Here is a 26,042-nt window from a genome sequence, read left to right as displayed (position 1 = left end):
GGCAGCAGCACAGGTAGATAAGGTGGTTAGGAAGGCATATAGGATACTTGCCTTTGTTAGCCAAGGCACAGAATATAAGAGCAGGGAGGTTATGATGGAACTGTATAAAACGCTAGTTAGGCCACAGCTGGGCACCACACAATAAGAAGGATGTGATTGCACTGGAGAGGGTGCAGAGGAGATTCACCAGGTTGTTGCCTGGGCTGGAGCATTTCAGCTGTGAAGAGAAACTGGAAAGGCGAGGGTTGTTTTCCTTGGAGCAGAGAAGGCTGAGGGGGGACATGATTGACGTATACAAAATTATGAGGGGCATTGATAGGTTGGATAGGAAGAAACTTTTTCCCTTAGCAGAGAGATCAATAACCAGGGGGCATAGATTTAAGGTAAGGGGCAGGAGGTTTAGAGGGGATTTGAGGAAAAAATTTTACATCCAGAGGGTGGTTGGAATCTGGAACGTAGTGCCTGAAGGGGTGGTAGGGGCAGGAACCCTCACAACATTTAAGAAGTATTTAGATGAGCACTTGAAACGCCATAGCATACAAGGCTATGGGCCAAGTGCTGGAAAATGGGATTAGAATAGATAGTTGCTTGATGACCAGCTCAGACATGATGGGCCGAAGGGCCTGTTTCTGTGCTGTATAACTCTATGACTGTGAGATTTCATACATAGCTGGGCGATGTTAGAGGTCTAAGTTGAGAGGGTATAGGATTGGAAGTTCATTTCATGGTCAAATTGGATGCTGTAGTTCTGAGCAGTTTGGTTCAACCTGAGACACAGACTGAGGAGGGAGATAAAATTTGAGGTGAAGATACACAGTTTATGGTCAGGGCCAATGTCGATGGCTTTGGTCTTATGGAACTTTAAAACTCAAGGAAATTGCAACTCATTCAAGACTGGATGTCAGACAAGCAATCTGACAATTCTTATGCTGGAGCGATTTGGGTCGAGCTAGCTGTCGTCATTACGTGTTTTTGAATGATATCATCAATGGGCAACATATAGTTTAAAAAGAGGAGGGGGCCAAGGATAGATCCTTAGGGATTCCTGACATAATGGTGTGGGTGCAGGAAAAGGAGCTGGTTATGATTCATTAAATAAGAGTGAAACCAAATAAGAGTGATCCCACTGTGCTGGACAGTAGAGCCGAAGGATTGGAGGAGGAGGATGTATTTCATGGAGAGACTTGGGATAGGGCTTGAAGGGTTTGGTAGAGAATGAGAATTTTTAAAGAAAGGTGAACTGGGTGGAACAAGGTACGGCGCACGAAAGAGCCAAGGTGTTATTTAGTGGTAACGATCACATTGGCACTGTGGTAATTTGGGTGGAGCAAGTGGTGGAAAGTATAGCCGGATGGAGAGGGTTCAGTAAGGGCAAAGTGTCACCATCCATGAGCCAAATTTCAGACAAAGCCAGCATAGCATTGCAGTGGTCCATAATAACGTCTTGGATGGCAAAGATCTTGTTTACAAGTAAACAGACATTCTGGACAGAATGTAAATGGGACGTTATTGTTGATCTGTTAATAGCAACCTTCCAGGGAATGCCAAGAGGCATAGAGAGTAGCTGTGCATTTATTGAAGGGGAATGCAAGTTTAGGATGACAGCAAGAGTTGGAAGCAATTGAAATAGGGATTAGTTGGGGGTAGGGATTAAGGGTGGTAAAGTAAGAGGGAAGAAATTAAATGTGGCATGATTGGATGACAGGAATGGGAGTAAAGAATCAAGTGATACAAGCAGGAAGTGTATGCAGACGTAAGATTTTCAATATCAAAACCAGTGCTTGGTGTTTTCCATTCAAAAATGGACACCCAATTCTGCAGTGCTATGGCTTTGTGAGAGCAGTTGCACCATGGCCACAGTGAAATTGAGGGAATTGGATGAGCAGGCTTTGTGCTCACTTCCAACCATTTTATGGGCTGCTGCATTTTGTGTGCTGGAGTATTCGGCCCATTATGTGTCTTAATGAAATTAAGGCCCAGATTTCATTGAAACATACATAAATAAACACCTTGCATAATTCTGTACCATTTCGGTCCTCATTTGGATTTGCAGGAAAAGTATTTCCATGGACTATGGGTTTCTATATTTCTGTAATCTTCAGAATACTTTTGTGCAAAAAGTTTTTGGAGTGGTTTGATGGTGAGTGTGGCAGGCTTTTAGCTTGATATACTTACAGCCCTTTCCACACCACTATTGTAACTGAGGGATTTAGTCCATGCTGAGCCTGTGATTGGACTACTGGTTCTGCTAGTTTTTCAGCTTCAGCTGCAGTCTGTTCCTGGCCAGTGATTCACTTCACTGAGCCGAAAGTACACTTCTCTGTCGCTTCTGGGTCTTATGGTGACCTCCAAATTCACCATAATCTTCTTGCCCTGCAACTGATTCTGTACATCTCCTGGACCTTCATTCCCACTGAAATACCTCCATCAGTGCATCCTCCGATACTGTACTCTCGAATAGCTTCTGAACTTCACTTACCTGCCACATGTTTCTGAACTTGGACAACAGTTCTTCGGTGCTCCATGCCTACTGCACCCTACCTAGGCCAACTTTATCTCAGCAAGGGACCTCTGACTTTAACTCTGGAGTCCCTCCTACTGTCTCCTATCTATTCCCATTTTACCAGTTTTTTACATATCCTAGATTGCTACTTAACTAGGCCTGTCTAACTCAAGCTTTCCCTGTGTGCACTCGCACACGCATTTTGGTTGCCGCTCAGGATCCGAGCCCATCACTTCTATTTGCACTTTTTTTCTCCTTTTTTACTTTTCTTTGCTTTATCCGTCCTAAACCTCTCTCTCCTATCATCATGCCACCTTCCATTTCTCCTCTCTCAGGTACTGTGCGCTCCCAAATCCCTGCCGCAATCCTTCAGTACTCCTTGACCGTCCTACATTCCTGCTGCCTGACAGAAATCTGGCTGAGGAATGATGACACCTTTTCCTTAAAGGAAGCCTCCCCCACAACCCCAGCTATACCTTCCACCATGTGCCCTGCCAAGACCGTCACAGTGGTAGTGTGGCTCTTATCACCAAATTACACCTTGGCCTGTGCCCTTACTCCTCTGGCCATTCTCCTCTGTTGTAATTTGGGAAAGCAAAGTCAATTAATCCTTTAAACCCTTCACTGTCAAGTTCTGAAACTATTCAAATTGATAGCCATTATTGGTGACAGTGGTTATATTTTATATAGTATGAGCAAGATTTGACACATGCTAATATCAAAGTGCAACAGCATTACCATTATACTCTGGATAGAAGTGCAATCTCCATGTAACTATTCCTTAGTCATGCTCCAGGTACCATTGCATCAGTGAATGTGACACGTATTACCGCTACAATCTCTGTGCTCTGACCACCCTTTTTCATACTCTTGCTACACAACAAAGCCTATGGAGATTGATTTAACCCAATCATTACCTCACTACGATTTGAACAGCCCAATTACATCCCACACTCGGACTCTCAGCAGCTCATAGACATTCAAATGGCCTGGCCAAAGCAAGACAGACATGGGGGCCTTGGTACTCAGTTATTTTGTCTCATCTCTACCTACATCTGGGCCTGGGATTGAACTTAGGTGTTTATCTTTTCGTTCTCACACAGCAGACTGTCTGTTTTCATGCTCTGCTAGATTTCTGCTGAAGTTAAACCGGTGTCCTGAGGTTCTCGTCCCTTCTGCCAATGGGAACAGTTTCTCTCTATCTACTCTGTCCAGACCTCTCATGATTTGAACACCTCTATCAAATCTGCTCTTAATCTTCTCTTCTCCAAGGAGAACAGCCCCATCTTCTTCAGTCTGTCTACATAACTGAGTTCCTCATCCCTGGAACCATTCTCGTGAATCTATTCTGCACATTCTTTCCTGAAGTGTGGTGTCCAGAATTGGATAGAAGAATCCAGTTGAGGCAAAACCAGTGTTTTATACAGGTTCATCATAGCTTCCTTGCTTTTGTACTATATGCCCCTATTTATAAAGCCCAGGATCCCATATGCTTTATTAACTGCCTTCTCAACCTGCCCTCCCACTTTCAATGATCCAAGCGCATATACCTCCAGGTCCCCCTGCTCTTTGGAGTCATACCTAGCACAAAGGAAGATGGTTGTGGTTGTTGGAGATCAATTGTTGGGCGGCGCAGTGGTTAGCACCGCAGCTTCACAGCTCCAGGGACCCGGGTTCGATTCTGGATACTGCCTGTGCGGAGTTTGCAAGTTCGCCCTGTGACCGCGTGAGTTTTCGCCGGTGCTCCGGTTTCCTCCCACAGCCAAAGACTTGCAGGTGATAGGTAAATTGGCCATTGTAAATTGCCCCCAGTGTAGGTAGGTGGTAGGGAATATGGGATTACTCAAGGGTTAATATAAATGGGTGGTTGTTGGTCGGCACAGACTCGGTGGGCCGAAGGGCCTGTTTCAGTGCTGTATCTCTAAATAAATAAAAATAAATCATCACAGTCCCAGGACATGACTTCAGGAGTTCCTCAGGCCCAACCATCTTTAGCTTCTTCATCAATGACCTTCCCTCCATCATAAGGTCAGAAGTGGGGATATTCGCTGATGATTGCGCAATGTTAACCACCATTCGCGACTCCTCAGATACTGAAGCAATCCATGTCCATATGCTGCAAGACCTAGACAACATGCAGGCTGATAAGTGGCAGGTAACATTCGCACCACACAAGTGCCAGGCCATGACCATCTCAAACAAGAGAGAATCTAACCATCTCCCCGTGATGTTCAATGGCATTACCATCGTTGAATCCCCCACTATCAACATCCATGCCTGAGTCAATGAGTACTTTGCAGTTGTCTTTACTTAAGAACCATACCAACATCTTCCACCCCGACACATAGTTTACCTTTATGGTTTTTTATGGGCCCTACTCTCTCCTTAGTTATCCTGTTACTCTTAATATATTGGTAAAACATCTTTGGGTTCACCTTGCCAATATTCTTTCATGCCCTCTCTATCCTTTCCTAATTTCCTATTTTGATTTCACCCCTCCACTTTCTATACTCCTCTCGGCTTTCGGTAGTATTGAGTTCTTGGTGTCGGACATAAGCTTTCCTTTTCTGCCTTATCTTACCCTGTAGGCTCCTTGACATCCATGGGACTCTAGATTTGGTCGTCTCACCCTTTTTCTTTGTGGGAACATGTTTACTCTGAATCCCTTGAATCTTCCCTTTGAATGCCTCCCACTGTTCTGACACTGATTTACCTTCAAGTAGCTATTTCCAGTCCACTTTCGCTAAATCACTCCTCAGTTTAGTAAAATTGGCCTTTCCCCAATTGAGAACTCAAACTCCTGTTCTCTTTCTGTTCTTTTCCATAATTATGGTAAAACTGACTTAATTATGATCACTACCACCAAAATGCTCTCTCACTGCCACCCCTTCCACCTGCCCATCTTCATTTTCTAAAACTAAGTCTGGTGTTGGACTTGCTATATCCTGGGCAAAAAAGTTCTGCTGAATGCACCTTAAGAATTCTGCTCCCTCAATTCCTTTCACATTAAAACTATCCCAGTTAATATTGGGGTAGTTAAAATCCCCTACTATAACTTCCCTATTGTTCTTCCACTTCTCAGAGATGTGCCTACATATCTGCTCTTCTGTCTACCTCTGACTGTTTGGGAGTCTATAATACACTCCCAGCAGTGTGATTGCACCTTTTTTTGTTCCTTAGCTCAATCCATATGGCCTCATTTGATGAACCTTCCAACATATCATCCCTCCTCACGACTGTAATAGTTTCCTTGACCAAAATCGCCACTCCCTCTCCTTTCTCAGCCCCCTCCCTATTGCGTCTGAAAACCCTGTAACCAGAACATTGAACTGCCATTCCTGTCCCTCCTTAAGCCATGTTTCTGTAATAGCTATGATATCATACTGCCACGTGTTTATCTGTGCCCTCAGCTCAACTGCTTTATTTGCTATACACCTTGCATTGAAATAGATACCCTTGAGCACTGCCAAACTCTTTATTTATTTTCTAACCTTTGTTTCCTCTGTCTTCCAGAATCATCCATTAATTTTCTGCCTTCCATTTTCATTTCTGATTTTGTCCCAACTGAGTTTACCCTCGGGTTCCCATCCCCCTGCCAAACTAGTTTAAACCCTTCCCAACAGCACTAGCAAAACGTCCCGCAAGGAACTCAGACCCAACTCTGTTCAGGTGTAACCCATCCGACCTGTTCAGGCCCCATCTCCCCAGAGCCAGTCCCAATGTCCCAGGAATCTAAAGCCCTCCCTCCTGCACCATCTTTCCAGCCGCACATTCATCTGCTTATCTTTCTATTTCTATACTCACATGCGCGTGGCACTGGGAGTAATATAGCGATGACTACTTTTGAGATCCTGCTTGCTAATTTCTTAGCTAATTCCCTAAATTCTGACTGCAGGTTCCACATCCCTCTTTCTACCTGTGCCGTTGGTTCCGATGTGGAACACGACTGCTGGCTGTTCACCCTCCCCCTTCAGGATGCTCTGCAGCCGCTCAGTGACATCCTTGACCCTGGCACCAGGGATTTGCCATGATCAGGATTACATGTCCACAGAAGAGTGGCCAGCAAAAGCTCAGAATAAATATCAGCACCAGAGTAAGTGCAAATATTCTGCCCATCTGTATACTGAAGGGCATGTACTTTAAAAAATGGCAATCTATGGTACAAACCATCACAGCTAGGCTACAATGGTTCTAAAATCAAGTGCATTGGAACGATAACATTGCAGTGCAGCCAAGGGAGCTCCAAATGGCTACCACAAATGTTTGATAATGTAGACACAACTGGACCAGCTGTCGCAGGACTTCCAGTATGCAAGACTTCTGAGGTGTCACAATATATGAGCTCAGCACCGCACCGAAAGGTACAGATGTTGCAAAAGATGGGAAAGCAAATTGTGAGGAGGGCACAAAGAATCTGAAAAGGGATATAGATAGGTTAAGTAAGTGAGAAAAAATTTGGTAGATGGAGTATAATGTGGGAAAATGTGAGGTTATACACTTTGGTAGGAAAAATAGAGAAGCAGAATATTGTTTGCGTGGAGAGAGACTGCAGAATGCTCTGGTACAGAGGAATCTGGATGTCCTTGTACATGAATTACAAAAAGTTAGAATGCAAGTACATCAAGTATTTCGGAAGGCAAATGGAATGTTGGCTGTTATTGCAAGGGGAATGGAGTATAAAAATATGGAAGTTTCGCTACAATTATCCAGGGTGTTGGCGAAACCACACCTGCGCACAGGTTTGGTCTCCTTATTTAAGAAGGGATATACTTGCATTGGAGGCAGTTCAGAGAAGGTTCATGAGGTTGATTCCTAGGATAAAGGGGTTGTCTTATGAGGAAAGGTTGAGCAAGTTGTGCCTATACACATTGGAGTTCAGAAGAATGAGAGGTGATCTTATTGATTCTGAGGGGGTTTGACAGGGTAGATGCTGAGAGGATGTTTCCCCTCGTGGAGGAATTTAGAACTAGGGTGCACAGTTTCAGAATAAGGGGTCTCCCATTTAAGATGGAAATGAGGAGGAATTTCTTCTCTCAGAAGAATTCTCTCAGGATTGTGAAACTTTGGAATTCTGTACCTCAGAGAGCAGTGGAGGCTGGGTCATTGAATATATTCAAGGCTAAGTTAGACATATTTTTGATCTACAAGGCAGTCAAGAGTTATGGGGGCAGGCAGGAAAGTGGAGTTGACACCACAATCAGATCAACCATGATCTAATTAAATGGGGCTGAATGGTCTACCCCTACCTTATGTTCTTATCTCCGTACATTACAGCGGTGACTACACTTCAAATGTATGTCATTGGCTGTAAATCACTTTGAAACATCCGGTGGTCGTGGAAGGCGCGATATAATGCAAGTCTTTTATTTTTCTTTTCTCAGCCTCTGAGTGGCTTCTTATCCTTGGTGCTTTCACCCTCCATCTCAACTCATCATGCTCTCACTCCTCTGAGGTCACTATCCTCCTCCTCCTGTAATCTCTCCATAAATTCCCCAACCCATATTCAAGGTTACTCCCTAGCTCTTGTCATCTCATGTGGCTTTGCTACTCTCATTGTATCAATCACAGATAAGGCCATCTCTGATCACTTCTTTGTATCACTGTCCACCCACATTCCCCTTCCCTGTCTCAACCCTACTTCTTTCCATGTATGCCCCTCGAAAAAACTCTTCTAATTCAACTGCACTTTCAAATTCCCATCTGTCTAGCCTTTGGCCCTCTATTCACTATGATTTTTACATACTGAGATAGAGGATAACCAAGGAGCTAATAAAAGTGAGGAACTTAAAGTAATTAAGATCATCAGACAAAAAAGTATTAAAGAAACTTCAGGGACTAAAAGCCACCAGATCCCCAGGACCCGATGACCTGTACCCTAGGGTACCAAAAGAGGTGGCTGCAGAGATAATGGATGCTCGAGGTCTGATCTTCCAAAATTCCCAAGTTTCTAGAATGATCCCAACGAATTGCAAATTAGCAGATGTAATACCACTATTTGAGAAAGGAGGGAGAGGAAAAATAGGGAACTACATGCCAGTTAGCCTGACATTAGTCATCGGGAAAATGCTGGAACCTATTATTAATGAAGTCTTAACAATGCGCTTAAAAAATTATAATCTGTTTAAACAGAGTCAACACAGTTTTATGAAAGGGAAATCATGTTTGACAGATTTATTAGAATTTTATGAGGGTGTAACAAGTAGGGGAGATAAAGGGGAGCCAGTGGATGTAGTATAATTGGGTTTCCAAAAGGCTTTCTATAATGTGTCATGCAAAAGGCTCATACGCGCGATAAGGGCTCATGGAGTTGGGGGTAATATATTAGCATAGATGGAGGATTAGTTAACAGACAGGAAGCAAAGAGTAGGAATAAAGAAGTCATTTTCAAGTTGGCAGGCTGGAACTAATGGAGAACTGCAAGGACCAGTGCTGGGGCCTCAAATATTTACTATCGATATGAATGTCTTAAATGAAGAGACCTGGAGTAATGTATCCAAGTTTGCTGATGATACAAAGTTAGGTGGGAATGTAAGCTGTGAGGAGGACACGAAGAGGCTGCAAAGAGGTAGAGACAGGGTAAGTGAGTGGGCAACAAGGTGGTAGATGGAGTATAATATGGGGTTGTGTGAGGTTATTCATTTTGGTAGTATGAATAGAAAAACAGAATATTTCTTAAATGGTGTGAAATTTTTAAACGTTGATATTCAGACAGACTTGGGTGTAGTCATACAAGGAACACAGAAAGTTAGCATCTAGGTACAGCAAGCAATGAGGAAAGCAAATGGCATGTTGGCTTTTATTGAAAGGGGATTGTCCTACAAGAATATTGAAGTCTTGCTACAATTGTGTAGGGATTTGGTGAGACCACACCTGGAATACTGTGCACAGTTTTTGTCTCCATATTTAAGGAAGGATAAACTAGCCTTGGTTCACTAGATTGGTTCCTGGGATGAGAGGCTGAGTAAATTGGGCCTATATTCTCTAGGGTTTCAAAGAATGAGAGGTGATCTCATTGAAACATACTAGAATCTGAAGGGGCTTGAGAAAGCAGACAATGAGAGGTTGTTTCCCTTGGCTAGGGAATCTAGAACACGGGCACAGTCTCAGCAGAAGGGGTTGATCATTTAGGACTGAGATGAGGAGAAATTTCTTCACTGAAAGGGTTGTGAATCTTTGTAATTCTCTACCCCAGAGGGTTGTGAATACTCCATCATTGAATATATTCAAGATTCAGTTCAATATATTTCTGATCTCTCAGGGAACTGGAGAGCAGACGGGAAGGTGGAGTTGAGGCAGAAATGTGCCAGGATCGTATTGAATGGTGGAGCTAGTTCGAGGAGGCATATGGTCTGTTCATGCTGCTATTTCTTATCTTCTTATTTCTGTAGCTACTGATTTGTTCAAACATACCTTCACCTCCAGCTTTGATGACATAGTCCCCACTAAAATCATTACTGTCTCTCATCTTGGCCATTTTCCCTGGTAAGGCTCTCATCACCGCTATCTTAAGTCGAAGGGATGCAGACTTGAACGGGCATTGCAGACAACTAGTTTAGCCAGTCCCTGCCTGGCTGGACCACATAACCTACTAGAAGGTCCTGCTCACATCTGCCAAAACTGCTCATTATTCCAGGATCATACTGGAATGCAAGGATAACCCATGGCTTCTTTCCTTTACTGCAAATCGTCTTCTTAACCATTCTCCCCTGTTCCCTCCATTCTCACCTCCAACAGCTCTTGAGGCTCTTTGTCACTACGATTGAGACCATCTGGTCAGCTGCTTCTTCCACTTCAGTCCCTTCCCCAAGCCCTTGAACCAAACTTCCTAGTCACAATGTTCTCTCCTATGTCCCCTCATAACTTCTCTGAGCTCATCTGGTCCATTAGCCATCTGCTGCTCCCTCAACCATATTCCCACTAAATTGCTAACCACTGAAATTCCCTTCCTGGTTCCCATTTTAGCTGATTTTGTTAACAGTTCTCTCTCTTCATGTATTGTCCCTCTCTCCCTTAAATCTGCCTTCATCATCCCCTCCTCAAAAAAACACTTGACCTCACTGTTCTTGCAAACTACCACCCCTACTCCAATCTTCCTTTCCTCTCCAAAATCCTTAAATGTATTATTGCCTCACAAATTGGTGCCCATCTTTCCTGAAAAAAGTCTCTCATGTTTGAGCCCTTCCATACAGGTTTCTGCCTCTTCCACAGTACCAAAATAGCTCTTATCAAAGCCACAAATGACATCCTATGTGACTATGATGAGGCAAATTATCCCTTCTCATCCTTCTCAACCTGTCTGCAGCCTTTGACATGGTTGAATGCACCATGCTCCTCCAACACTTCTCCACCACCATCCAGCTGGGTGGGACTGCACTCGCCTGGTTCCATTTTTATCTATCCAATTGTCGGCAGCAAATCACCTGCTGTTCCGGCTTCCACACCGTTACCTCTGGTGTCCCACAAAGATCTATCATTGGCCTCCTCCTATTTCCCATTTATATGCTGCCCCTTGGCGACATCATCCAAAAACACAATGCCAGTTTCCACATGTATGCTGGTGATGCCCAGCTGTACCTCATCATCACCTCTCTCGACTCCTCCATTGTTTAAAACTGCTTCACTGACATCCAACACTCGATGAGCAGAAATTTTCTCCAGTTAAATATTGGGAAGACCAAAGCCATTGCCTTCAGTTCCCCTACAAACTCTCATCTCCTAGCCACCGACCTCATCCCTCTCCTTGGCAGCTGTCTGAGCATGAATCAGACTGTTCGCAAACTTCGTGTCATATTTGACCCCAAGATGAGCTTCCAACCACATATCTCAAATCTAGACCACCCCCCACCCCACTGAATGTCAAAGAGCATTCAGAGTACAATAAAGCAAAAAAGGGAAGCTTAGCTTATGTCACATACCAACAGCTCAATACAGTATAGAAAATTAAGGAAATTAGGATAGCAAAGAGAGGGCATAAATAACTATTGGCAAGTAAAATCAAGGAAAACCTAAAGATGTTTTATTAATACAAAAAGAGCATGAGGATAACAATGGAAAAAGTAAGGCTGATTAGAGGCTAAAAAAGATAACTTGCGTGTGAAGGCAGAAGCCAAGGGCCTGGTTCTGAATGAATACTTTGCATCAGTCTTCACAAAAGAGGGGGGAAGGCAGACATTGCAGTTAAGGAGGAGAAGTGTGAAATGTTGGATGATATAAACATAGTGAAAGAGGAAATATTAAAGGGTTTAATATCCTTGCATGTGGATAAATCACCAGGCCTGGATGAAATATATTACAAGCTGCTAAGAGAAGCAATGGAGGAAATACTGGACACTCTGACCATCATTTTCCAATCCTCTCTGGCTACAGGTGTAGTGCCAGAAGACTGAAGGACTGCTAACATTGCATTGTTGTTTAAAAAGGGAGGAAGGGATAGATAGACTGATTAATTACAGACCAGTAAGCATAACATCAGTGGTGGACAAGTTATTAGAAAATACTGGGACACTGTAAATAGTCATTTGGAAAGACAGATTAATCAAGGACAGTCAGCATGGATTTTTTAAGGGATGGTCGTAACTGAGTAACCCAATTGAATTTTTTTTTGCGGAAGCTAACAAGGAGGGTCAATGAGGATAGCACATTTGATGTAATCCACATGGATTTTAGCAAGGCTTTTGGCAAGGGCCTGCCTGGCAGACTGTTAAAAATTAAAAGCCCATGGAATCCAAGGGGAAGTGGCAAGTTGGATCCAAAATTGGCTCAGTGGCAGGAAGCAAGGGATAATGATCGATGGGTGTTGTTTTGACTGGAAGGCTGTTTCCACTGGGGTGTTGCAGGGCTCAGTACAAGGTCCCTTGCTTTTTGTGGTAGATAGCAATCTTTTAGACAAGTGTTGGGAGCATGATTAAGATGTTTGCAGATGATACATAAAATGGCTGTGTGGTTGATAGTGAGGAAGAAAGCAGGAAGGTATTAATGAACTGGTCAGGTGGGCAAAATAGTGGCAAATGAAATTCAGCCTGGAGAAGTGTCAGGGAGTGCATTTGAGGAGGACAAACAAGGTAAGGGAATACACAATAAATAGTAGGATACTGAGAATTCTAGAAGAATACCTTGAAGTGCATGTCCACAGATCCCTGAAGGTAGCAGCACAGGTAGATAAGGTGGTTAAAAAGTCATGTGGGATGCTTTATTTTATTAGTCGAGACATAGAATATAAGGGCATGGAGATTATATTAGCGCTGTATAAAGCACTAGTTAGACTGCAGCAAGAGTACTACATACAGTTCTGGTCACCACATTAGTAGGGAGAATGTGATTGCAGTAGAGAGGGTACAGAGGAGATTTATGAAGCTATTGCCAGGATAGTAGAATTTTAGCGACAAGGAAAGATTGGGTAGTCTGGGGTTGTTTTCTTTGGAACGGAAGAGGCTAAAGGGAGATTTAATTGCGGTGTTTAAAATTATGAGGGGCCTAAATAGGGTGGATAAGGAGGACCTATTTCCATTAGCAAAGAGGTCAATAACTAGGGTGCATAGATTTAAAGTAATTAGCAGAAGGATTAGAGGGGAGCTGAGGAGAAATTTTTTCACGCAGAGGACTGAGGTCTGGACCTCACTGCCTGAAAGAGTGGTAGAGATAAAAACCCTCATCGCAGTTAAAAAGTATATGGATATGCACTTGAAGTGCTGTAACCTACAGGGCCAGGGACCAAGACCTGGAAAGTTGGATTAGGCTGGTTTGCTCTTGTTCATCTAGCACAGACACAATGTATCAAATGGCCTCCTTCTGTGTTGTAAATTTTGTATGTTTCTGTTTCTATCTGCGCCATCATCAAGACCACCTATTTCCACCTTCATGACATCGCCCAACTGTGTCCCTGTCTCAGCTCATTTGCTACTAAAACTCTCATCCATGCCTGTTTTGCCTCTCGAGTTGACTATCCAGCGCACACTTGGTTGACCTCTCAAATTTTACCCTCCATTTACATGAGGCCATCTAAAACTCTGCTGCTCGTGTCCTTACTTGTACCAAGTCTCATTCACCCATCATCCCTGTGCTTGCTGACCTGCACATTGGCTCCTGGTTAAGCAGCACCTTGCTTTTAAGTCCCTTCACCCTTCCCTATCTCTGTAATCTCCTCCAACCCCACAACCCTCCAAGATATCTGCGCTTCTCTGATTCTGGACTCTTGAACTTCCCAATTTTAATTGCTCCACCATTGGTGATGTGCCTTCAGCTGCCAAGGCCCTAAACTCTGGAATTCCCTTCCGAAACTTCTCCAATGATCTCCTTCTCTTTCATCCTTTAAGATGCCTCCTAAAACCTACATCTTTGTCCAAGCTTTTGGTCCTCTGCCCTAATACCTCCTTTTGCGACTTTATGTCAAATTTTGCATGATATCGCTCCTGTGAAGCATCTTGAAATGTTTTATAACTTTAAAGGAGCTATATAAATACAAGTCATTGTTGTTTCAGCTGGAATGGGTGTCCTATTGAAATATTGGTGTGTGAGATGCAATAAAAGAGCTGTAAAGTTAGCTGTAAGCTTGGCAAAGCAAATGATATTTGAAACATGTTGACAGGAAACAATTTGTGGCATGCAACCTTGGGCCATTTGTTTTCAAAACATGTTTATCCTGCTGTCAAAAAGCTAAAAACTACAACTGGAATTCTGAAACAAAAATAGAAAATGCTGGCAACACACAGCAGGTCAGTCAGCATCTATGGAGAAAACAAACAGGTTAATATAAAAGCAAAATACTGCAGATTCTGGAAATCAGAAATAAAAACAGAAAGTGCTGAAAATACACAGCACAGATGCTGCCAGACCTGCTGTGTATTTCCAGTTCTTTCTTACAATTCAATGTTTCAGATTGGTTATTTCAATCGGCAACTGTATCTTTTAAAGCTTTCACCTTTCATGATAGAGCTTCTGAGATGTCCCCTTTATTAGCCAAGGATCCCCCCCCCCGCTCCCCCCCCGCAGTGGTCGACAGTACCCTTGCCTAAATATGTCCCATTTCCTGTGCTTCTGCTCTTAACCCTCTTTCCTCTCAGAACTGTGACAAGGATCTTTTGTCATGCTTGCAGCCCACCAGCCCCCATATTCGGCAAGGGGAGGTGTTAGCATAGTGGTACTGTCACCAGACTAGTAATCCAGAGGCCCAGGCTAATGTCCTGGGGACATGGGTTCAAATCCCAACAATTCAGCTGGTGGAATTTAAATCCAATCAATTAATTAAAAAAAAATCTGGAATTGAAAGCTAGTCTCACTATTAGAACCATGAAAGTATCATTGATTGTCTTTTTAAAAAACCATCTGGTTCACTAATGTACTTTAGGGAAGGAAATATTCCATCCTTACCTGGTCTGACCCACATGTTACTCCAGACCAATAGCAATGTGGTTGACAACTGTTCTCTGAAATGGCCTAGCAAGCCACTTAGTTGAAAGGCAATTAGGGATGGGCAACATATGCTGGTGTGCCAGCGACACCCACATCCCATGAAAGAATAAAGAAAAGTAATCATCAATATTTCTGCCACCCAACATCTCCACCCCCATCTTTTCCGTGTTCCACAGGGACTGTCCAATCCACCACTCTATCTTCCAGCTCCCTGCCCCCTGACACTTCCCATTGCCACTGCAGTAGATGTCTATTCATCTCCTCACATACCACTCTTCAAGACCTGAGACATTCCTTCCAGGGGAGATCACAATTTATTTGTACTTCCTCAAATGTTCCATATTATACTTACTGCTCATAGTGCGGTCTCCTCCACATTCAGGAAGACCAAATAATTATTAGGGGCCAGCTTTGCCAAACACCTCCATTTTATCTACATGTAACTAAGTCCTCATCTGAGTCCCATGTAGCAAAACTCATGTACGACCTTGCCCTCCGATGAGCTGGCACACAAACTATGCTTTTCCCCTTGGTCTAGCTGTAGTCCACTCGTACCCAGTGACTCAACATGTGCAAATCCTGACTCTATGCTAGCTTCTAAGGTACATGCAATGCCAGTATCTGAGCTGGTGAGGCTTTGCGAGTGTCAGATCAAGTGAAGGGCCCTTTTGATCAGTGGTGTGGTGTTGCTCTCCTTCTTAGTCTGGGTGTGCTGTGGCTGGACAGGCGGCAGATCTTGGGTGTCTGAATGCAAAAAATCAGAAAGGTAACTGTTGGGGTGAGGAAGTAGGGCTGGGGTGGAAAGCAAGAGGCCCATGTTCAGATATCAGGCTGAGGGTGAGCTGGAGATGAGAAGGTGCATAAGGCAGGAGCATACCGTCATCCTCAATGTTCTCAGTGATGCGGGAAGCCATAGATTCTGTTGCAGCTGGTCCCCATGATGTAGAGAACCATCTCCTCCATAGGGCTCAGGAAATGCCGACATCCTTGCCCCTCACCAATTCTGAGCTGCTCCTGGTGGTTATGAGCAACCTTATCCTGCAAGAGAGAGCCGAATGTCAGTGATTTTGTTGCATTGTATTTGGGTGATGTGCCTGCTATAGCTGAATAGCTGGAGATTTGTGTAAGCAGTAGGAGTTGAGTGTGAGGCTGGCATCATTGAAATGTGTGTGAGGGTGAGGTAGAGTATTTGGATGTTAGGCATGAGTCCTGATTGCCACAGACTGATGATGGGTAAGTGATGGTGCAGTAAAAACATGTGAGGTTGGTGGAGCAGTGGATATGAGGTTCTTTGAAGATCCATTCACTGACCTTGACCACCCGTGTGAGGTCATTAGACTTCTTGTGGCACTGCTGCTAGGTCCTCAGCACCAGACCTCTTGCATTGACCTCCCTGGGGACCTGCTTCCATTCCCTTCAGAGGGCAATCCTCCTGGCTGCCCGCAGAAATATGTCCACCTCCATTGCTAAGACCTCCAAAGCCGCATCTATGAATCTAGGAACCCTCTCTCTTCCCTGGTGTCCAATATGTGCAGCTTCTACATGCAACTAGTGTCATTATAGGCAGATAGAGTAGCTCCCTTCCACTGAGTGCAGATTCCATTTAAGTGGGAAGACTGCCTTTAAGAGGAGCAGGCTGGCTCTACCACGTGTTATTAACCCACACTGCGTAGCCCCCTGCTAATTGCTCAGGCAGCCGGTAGCACAGGCCCTGCTCAGACCAATGCCACAAATCTGATAAATGAGGAGACAACACCAAGTTTACCTGCTGCCTGACTCAATGGCAACAGACGCAGGAAAGATACAAACTGCAACCTCCTCACCCAAAAATAGGCAATAACGAATTTTTATCTCAAAGATTGTTAACTAGCTCACTTACATGAGCAGTAATCATTTGTTGTTATAAGATCAATCTACATGTTAACTGTCTATAAACTTAATGTATGATATAAATCATATTTTATAGGATTAATAAAAGTGGAAAATATACACTGCAAGTAATTACCACTACTGCCAGAAAATATTTTTAGACCACCCTGGTGTCACAATCTGGTTAGAGTGATATTTATAAGTTATTAGAATGCAGAATCTGTTATTTACTACAAATCCTGTTTTTATGTGCTAGCATTAAATTTCAGCAATGGCCCAGATTTTGCAACAGGCATAGCATGAGACTATCAGCGTTCACTGGTATTATGGAGTGAATTGGACAATAACCTCTGGCACTGTACATATGCAGCTAAACGCAGAAGTCCAGAAGTTGTGGTCCGAGTCACCCTGCTGTTCCATAAGCTTCACTGCAGTGGTATCTCAGTGAAAGATTTTGGCATTGAAACACGTGAAGGACGGTGGCATAGTGGTAATGTCACTGAATTAGTAATTCAGAGGCCCAGGCTAATGCTCTGGAGACATGGGTTTGAATCCCACCATGACAGATGGTGAAATTTGAGTTCAATTAGTAAATCTGGAATGAAAAAAAAAGCTGGTCTAATTGCCAATTGTTGTAAGAACCCATCTGGTTCACTGATGTCCTTTAGGGAAGGAAATCTGCCGTCCTTACTTGGTTTGGCCTACATATGACTCTAGACCCACAGCAATGTGGTTGACTCTTAAATGCCCTCTGAAATGGCCTGGCAAGCCACTCAGTTCAAGGGCAATTAGGGATGGGAAATAAATGCTGGCCTAGCCAGTGATGCCCACATCCCATGAACAAATTTAAAAAAAAGTTGTGGTACCCACTAACATGCCAGAAAAATTTAGGGCTGATGTATTCAGGTGTAATTAATTAATGCCAAACAACATCTCTGGATCTAAACGTTTAATTTTATATGTGTGGAATCTCATTCCTTCAAAATCTTATTATTGTTGGAGATATTTTAAAATAAAAATGATTTTTTTTTAATTTTCTATTTGTCTCTTTTATCTCTCTCTTATTCCCATCTTTCTTTGTCTCTTACTTCAATTTCGAAACATGATTTTATATTGAGTCATATGTTCTAACTTGCACTTGGTTTAGACGCTGTGGCCCTGATATTGACAGGGACAGGTTGTGTAGGCGGACAGACGGGTGAGTTTCAACTGGGTTTCCCCACATGCTGTGAAGTTTTAACTCCACAGCATGTGACTTTTTCTTTGACAGGATCCCTTTCCAGGAGTAAGCCTGATTGAAATTCTTGGCTTCCAGTCATATAGGGAGCACTTCAGAACAGGCACAGCCACAAGTAGCCACCCTAAAGCTGCTAATCGGAGAATTGAGGGGGGAAGGGGTGTGGGGGTGTGTCCAATCCCCAACCCCACAGGATCTTTTTTGTGGGCAGTCAGTACCTACCAGCCCACAAGCAGTGTTGTAAAGTCACTTGTCTTCTCCCCAAAGCTGTCCTCACCTGCCTTGAGCTGCCGGGTTTCCAAGCCTGGGAAACCCAGTTAGTCAGGGTTAAACTTGCAAAGCAATTGAGGCCGTGGAAGGCCTTCCCACCCCGCTGCCAATTAAGGCCCGTAAGTGGGCAATTAATGCCTTATCCCACCACCACCAGTATTATCCCAACAGTGGGCAGGTCTGTCGCCACATGGGAAGCACGACGAGCAAAATCCTGCGGGTTGCTTACTGGCTCCCGGGGGGTGGTCCCTCGTTCAAAGGCAACAGGAAGGATGGGGCCTGCTGAGAGCCAACCCCGCCCTTGCTGCTGACCCCCCTACACCCCCCTCCCCAGGAAACCCTTCCCACCATGAGACACTCATGGCCAGGGTCCCTTGACAATCCTAGACCTCAGCTGGGTGCATTACCAGAAGCAGCTACCACCTTCTCAGTGGCGCTGCGAGTAAACAACAGGCAAGACTTATGTCATCATGGTCCTTAATGCTGGGGAAGGCCCGTTGCTGCCCAGTTAAGTGACTGTTTGGCACGTGATGTGGCAGGCCTTTCCGAAAAGAGGTGACGCGGGGTTTTCACCAGCTCTTCAGCTGGTGACCGAGACCCCCGTCGCCAACATAATATACTGCTGGATGTGCTGACTGCAGGGAAACAGAGTCCAAAATGTGCATCATTATGTGAGAACATTGCGATGCTTATCAGATGTGCCATTTGTACATCCTGTGCAAGTCTGACTCTTTGGTTTGGTAGAAAAAATTGCAGCTAACTTATGAACCTACCTCCACTTCCACAACATTGCTGACTCCACATCTGCTTCAGTTCATCTGCTGCTGATACCCTTATCCATGCCTTTATTACTTCTAGACTTGACTATTCCAGTGCTCTGCTGGCTGCCTCCCATCTTCCACACTCCATAAGCTTGAGTTCATCTTAAACTTTGCTGTCTGCATCCTAATTCACACCAAGTCCCGTTCACCCATCAACCCTCTTCCCGCTGAACTACATTGGCTCCCAGTCGTGCAACATCTCAATTTTAAAATTCTCATCCTTGTTTTCAGATCCCCCATGACCTCACCTCCTCCCTCTCCCTGTAACCTCCTGTAGTCCTACAACCCTCCGAGATCTCTACACTCCTCCAATTCTGGCCTCTTGTGCATCACCGATTTTAACTGCTTTAATATTGGCAGCTGTGCCTTCTGCTGCCAGACCCTAAACTCTGGAATTCCCTCCCAAAACTTCACTGCCTCTCTACCTCTCTCTCTTCATTTAAGATGCTCCTTAAAACCTACCTCCTTGACCAAGCTTTTGATCATCTATCCTAATATCTCCTTATGTGCCTCAGTGCCAAGTTTTGTTTGATACCAGTCCTGTGATGCAGCTTGGGACATTTTATTATATTAATGGCACTATATAAATGCAAGTTGTTGTTGATGGCATGTGTACTGAAGCCCCTACATCTTGCAAAGTTGGAGTACCACTGCTTGTCAGGAGACTGTGAGTGATACATGACACACCACATGTGCCTTTCCATCCACAGCAGCACTCTGTGTTTCAGAAGAAGCTGACACATTCAATTTCCTGTTGATAGGCTATTTCAATGTGACTCATATTCATCAGCATGTTAAGTATAAAAAGGGCATGAATGTCATTTGAGACTGGACATTTGACTATAGGCCTTGAAAATGAGAATCCAAGGCTTTACTGTCAGAACTATCAAGTCACACAGGTACCTGTTGAATTTGATCATTTTTCAAAAGCACACATTACATTTTTCATCTCTGCTTTCCTCATACTTTGTGGTTTTTGTTTTTTATCTGACATTTTTTCTCCCTTAAATTTTTTTTAATGTGATATAAACAAATATTGCAGTAATGCCAACTTGCTGATTTCTTCCACTTATTAATATTGTACAAATACTTTTTGCTGCTAATGTGTCTTCTGCAACAGGTGGTCGGAGTTACTAAAATCAGTTTTCATCTTTTGTACCTTGATGCAAGGACAAGTTTGATGCAATTAATCTTATTTTTGCTTTATTATAATTAAGATCATTTAAAGTTATCACAATTATAGGTTAATATTCCAAGATCTTTAGTTGTTAATTATTCTTATCTTTGAATCTAAAATTTAAAGATGAAAATCTTCAAGCCCCATTTGGTTCTGCGTTTAGAATATTGTGCCAATGTCATAGTCTGGAAAATGCAGATTTTTTGTTTGCAAAATCTTGAAATAATTCTGATATATTTTCAAATAGCCTGTAATTGCATCATGTAGACATTCTAAAGTATCTAGATCCCACTGGCTACTTTGAAAATTGTTACAAATCCACTACTAATTTTGCAGCTGACATTTTGAAAACATGAGGCTAAAAAAGATCTGGAGTTATATTTATTTTGGTTTTAAAGTACAATACATTTTATGTAAGGAATAAGCAAGCTTTGTTCCCAGTGTAATGTATATTGACACTTATTAGTTTACCTTTTAATTGTTTTCGATATTGATTAAATTAAGGATCGGTTTGAGACTTTGACTAACATGGTATAAATTAGGATTGTAAAACAGAGTTTAGTTGCATAAAATTTGTGATTAAATGTGACAGCAGATAGCAATGTCCTTGATATGGTCTTAACATCTCCCTCAGAGAACAAAATGCATATTCTAGAAACGTTGCATGCTAAATAAGAAACACATTTACTATATATATTTGTTATGGGTTACCTATGAAATGAAACTTTTTTTCCATTTTATAGAATTTTTACAGAAAAGCTGTTTAGCTATGTAGAAATGTATATTATGCTTAGGACTTGATGTTTCAAAAATGTAACTAGATCGCTGCATAAATGTGTTATAAATATAGAAATATAGTTGCTAATAAAAACTTTAAGAATTTATCCAATAATATTCTTAAATATTCTTAAAAGCTTATATATATCTACATTTTTATGTTCAGAATCATAGAGATGGAAACTGTATATTCTCATGTTCTAATAGAAGTAAGGGAGGAAAAGCTGTGAAGCAGCAAATGCTGGATTATTACCATTAGGCATGGCCAATGTGTTGGTTTATTGGTTTCAGCGGTCATGGCCAAAATACTGTCATACATTATTGAAGTACACGTTTCTGAACACCTCATATTGGGTCATGTGGGGCAATATATTTCTATAATGCATTATGCCAGCAGCATGCTCAGTGAATGAAAAATACCATTAATGGCAAAGTCATACACTTTTGAAAGGTGGTGTCGCATATTTGTCAGGTTCAGACTTCATGGTGGTGTTGGATAGTCTGATACTTGTTCTTTTATAGCACACAAAACAATCGTTTTCTCAACAATAATCGCTTGCATTCAATTAACTGGCATATATTTGCTGCTTTTTAAAAATAATTATATATATTTAAATGGTCTTGCTTGGGATGGGTTGCAGATATAAACATTTATTCACTGAACCTGCACCCCAGCGGGAAGCCTTGCAAGACAGAAACATGAATTGGAAAATCAGTGCTATTGTATTGTAGCACTATCTCCACACCACTCTCCCATCAAGCGGATTAGCCCATTGGGAGTGCAGAGTCATTGAACTTATCCTGTGGTATCCACTCAACGAGGGAGTGAAAAAGTACAAAGTAGAGCAGCCGTCCAATGCATTCTTTTCCTCTGTCTTCCTCTTGCCAACAGATGTTTGTGAGGCTGTTTGTAGATGAAAACTTGGACCGAATGGTCCCCATTTCTAAGCAGCCCAAAGAAAAGATCCAGGCAATAATTGAGTCATGTAGCCGGCAATTCCCTGAATATCAGGAGCGTGCCCGGAAGCGCATACGTACTTACCTCAAGTCCTGCAGGCGGATGAAAAAGAATGGTTTTGAGACGGTGAGTTGAACTGTCCAAATACAACCCATTCCCAGTCTGCATCCAGTTCCCATGCATAAACTCATCACAAGATTTCCCTCCCCCCACCATTCTGATGTTTTTTTTTAAATGTTATTTTTGGTAACATCAGTTCAAAGACCTTTCCCTTTCATCCAAACCATGTTTATTTTGCGTCACTGGTGTCTAGGAGAATATTTTATGTGAATGTTTGTAGTTTCGAAGGTTGATGATTGAAGTGCCTCATAAAACATTATGAACAATATACTGTGTCTGATGTACTGTAGCTGTCTACAAACTTTTCTCCAAATCTATTCTTTGACATGCTGAACACAGTTATTTCTAATATATGTGGTTATTCTTTCTCCTCATTCCGATTAATATACTGCAGAAAACTAGTATCTCACACATAATTTAGCAGAAGTGCAAATAAAAGTCCCTGATGGAGTTTCGGAGATACTTACATGGAATATGCAGCACAGAATCAGGCCACTCGACCCAACTAGCCCTAAGACATAAAGTATGTTGGCATCTCACAGGAGTTCCTGTGGATGTATCATATCAACTGGCTAATATACTTTATGACAGTCTGAGTCTCCATAACTGAATTGCTATTGGTAACAGGAATTAAGGATTTGAACTGGTCAAAGCTGCTTTAATTCCTCTTTTCAGAAAAAAATGTTGAAAGAATTTCTATGAAAGGTGAGCAATCTCATTTTCTAGTATGTGTTAAGTAGTACGTCACTGTATATATTTTCATTTTCAGCACGCCTTTTGTCATACAAGTCAGAATGATTCATAGAGCTTTCTTTTTCACTATCTTCTTAAAAATTGTGGAAACTATGTTGTGAAAGAAATGGGATCCATTGCATTATTTTGGTGCAATTCAGTTCGGTTGATCAGGAGAATTTCTCTTTACTAGGTTCATGCTCCCTTTAAAAAAACGAAGTTGATTTTTTTGTAAGTTTGAGCACAGAATTAATTTATTCTGAGAAGCAAAGCAGAAATGACTGCTATTCAACTTTTGAAAGCTACTTTTAAATTTCAGTTGAGTTTGTATGCATTCGCCAATCTGTTTTTTTTAAAGGGAGCAACAACCTAGTAAAAAGAAATTCTCCTGATCGACCGAACTGAATTGCACCAAAATAATGGATCCCATTTCTTTAACAACAGTTTCCAAATTTTTTAAGAAGATAGTGGAAAAGAAAACCCTATGAATCAATCATTCTGACTTGTATGACAAAAGGCAAAAAGTGGGAAAAATTTAGGGAGGTTAGAATCCAAAATCACTTCTCAACCTCACTACCTTTATCGGCTGGTGAAAAACTGGTGTTTTATTATCCTATGAGAATGTTATAAGTTCCTTTGATTTATTATAATAAATGGTGGCATTTCTTTTAGATAGATTGACCTAATTTTCAACTTCTTTCATTTAATACCTAACCAGCATGCCTTGTGACTGAGTATGACATCGTAGAATGGTATTACTACAGGACTATTCAACTGAAATTGCTGGTAACAACTGCTTTTCTTCAGTGTTATCAAAAGTTTCGGTACTTGCCACCAGTTTTTGTTCTTGTGGATTAAGTGTCCTTGTTGGATTCTTTAGAGGTTGTAGAGCTCATTAGAAGTCATATTTTTAAAAAAGGTCCTGCAACAGTGTAAGCTTTGTTAAACGAATGACTGGGGGAAGAGTCCACAGGAACAGAGGACTCACTGACCTCACATTGATACATTTTATCCTCTAATTAAAGGATGCAAAATTTGTCACTGCCGTCCATATGAATCAAAGGACAATGTTGCAGTGCTGTGTAACCATTACTTAGTCATATAGCACTGTCACAGCCAATAGGATAACAGGCTCAGGCGTATACAAAATTAAAGAAACAAGGGGAGATGCAGATAAGAAATTATCTGATAGATTAATAAAAATATGATTGACCAATGATAGGTTCAAAAAGCTTGAGTTGGATAAGAGTGGTAGAAATTAGGTAACAGCTAGACAACACAATAGCAATAAATGAGGTAATAGTTAAATTAGAAAAAGCAGGTGGTTAAGAACAATGAAGTAAATACATAAGGAAATTTAGGAAAACATGGTCAGCACCCCACTTTCATATTGTGAGAGTGCAGTCATGTGCCACAGCCTCAAGGCCATTTTCCACATGCTCAGGCCCTCTAATGTTCTCTTCCCTGTTTCAGGGCCCACCACAGGGCACATCGATTGCTATATCTTTGTGTCGCCTCTCTGGGAATGGAGCTAAATTAGTGGCACACATATAGTTGGAAAGGACAGGAAAAACTCTTCTTATCCCCCTCATTAACACAGTCAACCCATTCTAATAGCATAGGAACTATAAGATAAAACCAATCTTGTGCTTGCAGCATGGAACCATGCTCAAGGTAAAGACAGGATGAAGAATTGGCATGACGGAGCTGAAGCTCTATCTCTGACCCAGGCTCCCTTTGAGCTCAACTCTTCTACAGTGCTGCCTTTGAAGGTTTTCAGGAGACCAGTCTGCTGTTAATCATTACATTCAACAGGTAACGGATGCATTGTTTGCCAGCTCAGAATGATTTATAGATTTCTCTCTGGATGCAGCAAGCCTGTGCCCTTCAACTTTTATAAACTTGAAGGGGAATCAGGGTTCAAGAAGCAATAAGTGAAACCTATATGGGCCTTCATGCTCTCAAAGAGAGGGGTTCCAATACATGAATAGAAGGGTATGCTATACCATAAACATGTAGCTTGTGTGTGATCACTAATATAAAATAATGTATGTGAATGTCATGTCCAATGACAGCTTGTGCAATACCTTTATCATTAATCAACCTACCATTCCAGCCCTGTTTGAAGAGGGCAATGATTGAAGGGCTAGCTGACAAAGACCTTGGCTACGCTGTCTTTGGCATGGATAATGACACCGCTGTGGGCATCTTTCAGTGTTGCAGAACAACATTATAATGAGGCGTATGCATCCATAAGAATAATCATGGAGAACATCTTTGGGATGTTGAAGCAGAAGTTCAAACATTAGACCACTGCATATAGACATAAACATTCCACCCTGCAATTGCTTATGTGACCAATTGTGATTCATCATCTTCCATATGACTTCTTATGATTACACTGTCTCATTCAGCTTACCAGATATTCAAGTTTTATTTTCCTAAACTGTTTAGTAACTGAATTTCTAGAAATGAAATAATTTTTTCTCATGGTCGTATCATTATTAACATGTAGAGACTGGAAGAAAAAGTAATATGATTGGTTATTACGGAATTGTACCGCAAGATTTTCCAAATGACTGGAATAACAATTCAAAAGATCTATTAAGAAACCTGAGAGACAAAAATGCTTTTGATAAATTAAATGTTCTTCAGAAATAATCATTTGAATATTGTAATATTAAAAATAATTACTCCATAAAGGCTTGTAAAAGGTAACATTCAGGAACATGAACCAGTTTAACAGCATGATAGCTCATTTGCTATATGTCCAAGTTGGTTCTGATTGTAAAAAAAAAAATTCTGGGATGCTATTATGGAATTCACCAATGCTGTTGCTATTTACTTGAGAAAAACCAGATTTTTTTGATATTAGTTCCACATTCGAAAATTATTTCTTTGTATGTGTTTGTTTCCACTTATGGTGCATCAATTTTTGAATTCTGAACAGGTTGTTTTTACTTCGGCTGTAAATGGCACCAGTGCATGTCAAAATATTTAAATGTCTATGACACCAGGAAGTCAACATGGCTCAACGGCAAAAACAACAGTCGACTGTAAGCCCCACCCTGTTGCACTTGCGCTGGAAAAGCAGGATTTCAGGATAATGGGCTCAAGATTCTTTTAAAAATCACTAATTTAGTACTTATGTAACAAATTTCAGTTATAGT

General features: G+C 42.0%; 1 protein-coding gene across 7 annotated transcripts in view; it reads left to right on the top strand.

Annotated features, from left to right (window-relative positions):
* LOC137369960 (nucleolar protein 4-like) overlaps nt 1-26,042 on the top strand; it is a 504,149-nt gene that overhangs the window by 393,891 nt on the left and 84,216 nt on the right. Inside the window, exon 8 of one of the 7 annotated variants that reach the window (XM_068031786.1) lies at nt 21,955-22,146. The exons of the other annotated variants lie outside the window; for them this stretch is intronic. Coding sequence (XP_067887887.1) covers nt 21,955-22,146 — 192 coding nt within the window. The remainder of the gene's footprint in view (nt 1-21,954; nt 22,147-26,042) is intronic. 7 annotated transcript variants of the gene reach the window in all.

This window comes from Heterodontus francisci, chromosome 5 (assembly GCF_036365525.1).
Source record: "Heterodontus francisci isolate sHetFra1 chromosome 5, sHetFra1.hap1, whole genome shotgun sequence".
NCBI classification, from domain to species: domain Eukaryota; kingdom Metazoa; phylum Chordata; class Chondrichthyes; order Heterodontiformes; family Heterodontidae; genus Heterodontus; species Heterodontus francisci.
This window is presented reverse-complemented; position numbering and strand designations above follow the sequence as displayed.